Here is a 6,115-nt window from a genome sequence, read left to right as displayed (position 1 = left end):
AGAAAAATTCACGTGTGAGAGATCATTAGCATTAAAGTGCGTAAATACTTCCACCCAACGATTTTCAGTAGGTATATTCCCGGTGTTCCAGTCATAAATTTTTTGAGCTGTTATATACTTAGAAATTAGTGAAAACTCGTCAAACACTCCTGTGTCTTGACTGCTACTTATAAATTTCTGTTCAATTAGTAAGTCCATCACTTTTTGTACGTCTTCCCACGAGGGAACCTTTCTCAGATTTGCCCATTCAAATTGTTTTACTTCTTCGTTGAACTGATTCCACTGCTCCAAATATTCTTTGCTTGTTTTATAAAAATTAGACGCTGCAGTTTTTACGTTTTCTTTATTTATATCACCAGTTTCTTGTAATTTTACCATTATATTACGGGTGGCGTGGGGAAGATAGCATGAATTTTGTTTTTGATCTAAATTATTTTGAAGTTGATTATTTTCATTTGCGACATCTATTGCAGAAACGTTTTGGCCCTCGATCTTTAATACAGCTTGATGAAAAGTAGCTGATTGTGCGTGCATAAAATACAACCATAATTCAGAGCTGGGATTTTCAAAAAATTCTTTCAGTATATTCGGGCATTTATCAATGCTCAAAAAATAATTTTTTAATGGCTGAAACATTTTCAAAACTCTTTCCAGTGCAGGCATCAACGCAAGCCATCTAGTTTTACTATAACCAAGAAGTTTTTTGTATTCTGTGTTAGCTTCATTACAAAATTCTTTAAGAGCTTCAACACGAACGCTATAAATGTAAAAAAATGAATATATTTTTACAATTATGCATTCAAAATCAACAGGTAAACAATCTGCAGCTGTTTTTATTGCATTGTGGATTATGTGAGCTCCGCATCCAATTCCTATGAGAGTCCTTCCAAGAGAGGTGTTCAATTTTGCATAAACGTTATTAACTCCTTTTCTATTTTTTCCTCCAAAATTGCAGTTAGTATTGTCCCCACAAAACGCCACAATTTTTGACGATAGTTCATTTTCAGTCAATACTTGTTTTAAATAATCCACAATTATATCTGATGTTTCACCCGGTTGCTCTTGAAATTCTAAAATCTTTACTTGCACTCCTTCATACGGTAAAAAGTAACGAACTAAGACAGGGAATAATTTTGTAGAACCATGGTTTGAAGCGTCCGTAAGTAAAGTAATGTAATTCGCTTTACGGAGATGGTCATTTAACTCATGTATTGCCATAGGCGCCAAAACATTTACAACAATAGCCTCGGACTTAGTGCGAGCACATCTAAATTTTTGCTCGAAACATGTCTGTATTAATTTTGACGCACAATCATTCGAACGAAAGCTATGACTTTCCTGCACAGTATGATAAGCCCAAGTGGCTTCAGCCGCAGCAACTTCAAAATCCTTAGAAGAAGGTGAATCCGTTTTTTTGAAAAATTTGTGTATTGATGAACGTCTATACGACTATACAGTATAATAGTATAAATAATGTATGATTGTGATTTGTGATCAATCAAATAAAATACTAAAAAAAATTTAATAAAATTTAATACTTACCACAAGTCGACTTTTCTTAAAGCGGGACATTTTTAGGTTCTTTGGGGACAGCGGGACACTTAGTTCGAAAGCGGGACTGTCCCGCTCAAAGCGGGACGTATGGTCACGTTAACTATAACGTCCGCGGTGACGGTGGAGATAAGATCCCGCACAAGCGATTACGAAAAAACCATATCTTGCTTAATATTACCTAGATTAACTAATGACATACCCGCACAGGTCATTGACCCAAAGCGTATAAATGTACCAGATAATATTGTATTAGCTGACAACGCATACAATAAGCCGCAAAAAATTGATATGTTATTAGGTAATGAATTGTTTTTCGACTTAATGCGTCCAGGGCAAATTAAATCGACCAGTGCCGGGCCAATCATACAAGAGACGAAGTTAGGATGGATAATTGCTGGGCCTATACCAAAATGCAAGAATAATATCGATCGGGGAAATATTACGTTACTAAGCGAAATCGTAATAAATAATTTGGAGGATCAAATCTCGAAATTTTGGCGCTTAGAAACTGTATCAAATGATAAAAATAATTATACAATGGAAGAAAAGGCTTGTCAAGCGTATTTTAATCAAACCGTTCGCCAAGGCGTAGACGGTAAATTTATTGTAAAATTACCATTTAAAACTGAAATAAAAGAAATAGGCAATTCTTACTCGGCTGCGCTACGATGTTTTTTTTCTTTGGAAATGCGACTTAAATTCAACCCTGTATTAAAATTAGAATATATTAAATTTATGGAAGAATATATTGAATTAAATCATATGGATATCGTTTTGGAAAACGAAGAAAAAAAATCGGCGTAAATGACTATTTTTTACCGCATCATGCCGTGATAAATACAAATAGTACTACTATAGTCCCGCCGGCGAGAGAACGCTACTCGTTCGCGCATCCAAATGACAGAGCTCCGCGGTTTCGTACCCAAATTTCTCCCACTCTACCACCTAGTCGGTGGCGGAGACGGCGGCCGCGACGGTAGCGGCGACGGTGGCGGCGGCCAGAGTTGACGGCGGCCAGCGTTTGGGAAGGTTTAGTGGTGGGAATGCGCGAGATCGGACGAATTTTGGTCGCCGCCCAAAAGCGTTCTCTCGCCGGCGGGACTATANATTTATGGAAGAATATATTGAATTAAATCATATGGATATCGTTTTGGAAAACGAAGAAAAAAAAATCGGCGTAAATGACTATTTTTTACCGCATCATGCCGTGATAAATACAAATAGTACTACTACAAGACTGCGCGTGGTATTTGATGCGTCATGCAAAACGGACATAGGACTTAGTTTGAATGATGCGTTGTTAAAGGGTCCTACTATACAGGAGGAATTGATTACTATTTTGGCTCGTTTTAGAAAACATAAATTCGCGTTCTCCGCAGACGTATCAAAAATGTATCGCCAAATATGGGTGGACCCGCAGCAACGTAGCTATCAAAAAATTATTTGGCGCGCAAATCCCGAAGAGCCACTGCGTACCTATAGGTTGAACACGGTAACCTACGGGACGGTTCCAGCTTCATTTTTGGCGACCGGGTGTTTAGCTAAGTTAGCTGAAAAGGAATACCACATGTTTCCTGACGCCTGCGACGTCATTAAATCCGATTTTTACATGGACGACTATTTGGGTGGTGCGGACATCAAAGATAACGCGTTAAGGTTACGTAATTCGTTAATCGAAGTTATGCTCCGGGGTGGTTTTCCACTAAGAAAATGGATGTCAAATAGTTCCGAGCTACTCGCCGATATGCCTAATATAGGAAATAAATCAATGACCATAATGGAGCTTGAAAATAAAATGACTAAAATTTTAGGCTTATTATGGTGTCCGGAACGCGATGTTTTTAAATATAAAATTGAAATAACAACGCTCAACGATCTACCAGTTACCAAAAGAAATATATTATCACAAATTGCTTCATTATTCGATCCACTAGGACTCGTTGTTCCTATAGTAATACGCGCAAAAATATTAATGCAAAAATTATGGCAATTGCAATGCGATTGGGATAAACCTGTACCGATTGTAGTTCAAAAAGAATGGAAAAGTTATGTAAGTTCTTTAAATTATTTACGTGAATTAGAAATACCTAGATATCTTGGTACCGAAACTGACTATGAAATACAAATACATGGCTTTGCCGACGCTAGTTTACTAGCATATGGTGCATGTTTATACATTCGTTGTTCGAGTAATACAAATGTACACGTCACCAAACTTATTTGCGCAAAATCAAAAATAGCACCGTTAAAAATAATATCCCTACCTCGCCTGGAGCTATGCGCTGCCGTAGTACTCGCGCGCTTAGCAAATAAAGTCTTACCGAAATTAAAATTAAATTTAAAAAATAAATATTTTTGGACGGACTCGTCTATAACATTGGCTTGGATCACTTCCCCGTCGTCAAAGTGGAAAACTTTCGTGGCTCACCGAGTAAGTGAAATACAGGATATGACCAGGTTAAATGAATGGAATCACGTGAGCACTCAAGATAATCCAGCCGATTTAATATCTCGCGGTTGCGGTGCCGATCAAATAATAAATAATGATTTATGGTGGGAGGGTCCTCATTGGCTCACCGATAATTCCGAAAACTGGCCAAAATCCAAGATCAACGTTAACGCCGGTATAATACCGGAAGCAAAAGAAAAAATCACTTTATTGATAAAACCCGTAAATGCAAACTTAATTAAAGATTATTCCTCGTGGAATAAATTATTACGAGTGTTTGCGTATTGTTTGCGTTTTATTAAAATCCGTGTCAAAAAACTTGAAATCATGGGTCCCATTCAACTCGAAGAACTACGAGCAGCTGAAATTGCCGTTATCAAAATAACACAATCATACTACTGGTCAAGTGAAATAAATGGTTTAATAAATAATTCTATTCTGCCAAACAACAGTAAATTGAGAAATTTGCAACCTTTTTTAGAAAATGGAATTATGAGAGTCGGTGGTCGATTAAAAAATGCTCTATATTTAGACCAATATCAGCGCAGTCCTATTTTAATACCTCAAAATAGCGCTATTGCAAATTTAATATTGCAAAATGAACATGAAAAACTGATGCACGCCGGTCCTCAAGCTATGTTAGCCAATACACGTTTGAAGTATTGGATAATAGGCGGTCGAAATACTGCCAGACATATTTTTCATAAATGTATTAAATGTTTTAGACTCCGACCCATTATAGTGGAACCTATAATGGGAAATTTACCAGCGGAACGCCTAGAACCATGTCGAGCCTTTAAAAAATGCGGAGTGGACTTCGCCGGTCCAATCACAATCAAAACCAGTTTGAGAAAAAGGGCAGCAGTGACTAAGGGCTACATTTGCGTCTTCGTTTGTTTTAGTACTCGGGCTGTCCACATAGAACTTGTAAGTGATCTGACTAGCGATGCATTTTTGAACGCGTTAAAAAGATTTATTGGTCGTCGTGGCGTATGTTCTGATATATATAGTGACAACGCCACTAATTTCGTCGGCGCCAATAAAAAGCTTTTAGAGCTTAAATGTTTGTTCCAGTCAGTGACCCATTTGGACAAAATGTATAATGCGTTAGCAACAGAGGGTATTAATTGGCATTTTATTCCCCCCCGATCGCCTCATTTTGGTGGGTTATGGGAGGCTTCTATAAAATCTATAAAAACTCATCTATACCGGGTATTGGGCGAATCGCATTTGACATATGAGGAATTAAATACTATTTTAATAAAGATAGAAGCTGTCTTAAATTCTCGCCCACTCACTCCTCTTTCCTCCGATCCTATGGACGCGACACCATTAACACCAGCTCATTTCCTTATTGGTGAACCTACCTGTTTAGTACCTGAACCTGACTTGTCGTCTGTACCTGATAACCGCTTGAAGCGATGGCAGCGCGTGACTCGACTTACTTAGTGTCTTTGGAAACGTTGGAATGACGAATACTTATCCCAACTACAGACCCGAAAAAAATGGTTGTCAAATAAAGGTCCAAGTTTAAGCGTTGGTACTTTGGTACTAATAAAGGAAGACAACATAACTCCTTTGTCATGGTCTCTTGGTCGCGTAGTACGCGTGCAGGCTGGAGCTGACGGGGTCGTTCGAGTGGCTACTGTTTTGAGCCGCGGCAAGGAGGTAAAAAGGTCTGTCAGAAAATTATGTCCTCTTCCATTCGAAGGTAATGTTTAAAATTCAATAAAATAAAACACATGTTTTTTTTTGTTGTTGTGTAATTATAATCTTAAAAAATTTTTATCTGTTAAATATTTATTAATGTATAATTTGTTTGAAATGAATTTTCTTATTATATCGTAATTCTTAATTTTGTAATTTATAATATTATTATTATTTTGATGTATTATAATATTTAATAGTTGTTTAAAGTTTATGTTGAAAATTATTTAAATGTTTCAAGGCTGGCGGCATGTTGACGCGTATATTTTATCGGCAATTATTGTAAAATCGGACTTTGTCGCATTATCGCTCACGATAGTGAGTTCTATGTATAACATATAATATTATAAGTGTCTAGTGTCAGTATGCGTTCGACTGCCAATCGCCACGTAAATAAAAATATAA

General features: G+C 37.1%; 1 protein-coding gene across 1 annotated transcript; it reads left to right on the top strand.

Annotated features, from left to right (window-relative positions):
- The first annotated feature begins 2,669 nt into the window (after nt 1-2,669).
- On the top strand, nt 2,670-5,777 carry LOC111027294. Its single transcript, XM_022305614.1, has one exon. It carries the CDS (start codon nt 2,693-2,695, stop codon nt 5,450-5,452), a length of 2,760 nt encoding a protein of 919 aa, XP_022161306.1. The 5' UTR covers nt 2,670-2,692; the 3' UTR covers nt 5,453-5,777.
- The last annotated feature ends 338 nt before the right edge of the window (nt 5,778-6,115 follow it).

The sequence above is a fragment of the Myzus persicae genome, unplaced genomic scaffold (genome assembly GCF_001856785.1).
Source record: "Myzus persicae strain clone G006 unplaced genomic scaffold, MPER_G0061.0, whole genome shotgun sequence".
Lineage (NCBI taxonomy): Eukaryota > Metazoa > Arthropoda > Insecta > Hemiptera > Aphididae > Myzus > Myzus persicae.
This window is presented reverse-complemented; position numbering and strand designations above follow the sequence as displayed.

Bases quoted from the DNA above. Each gene is read 5' to 3' on its own strand.
- LOC111027294 (XM_022305614.1), top strand. From the start codon at position 2,693: ATGGATATCGTTTTGGAAAACGAAGAAAAAAAAATCGGCGTAAATGAC.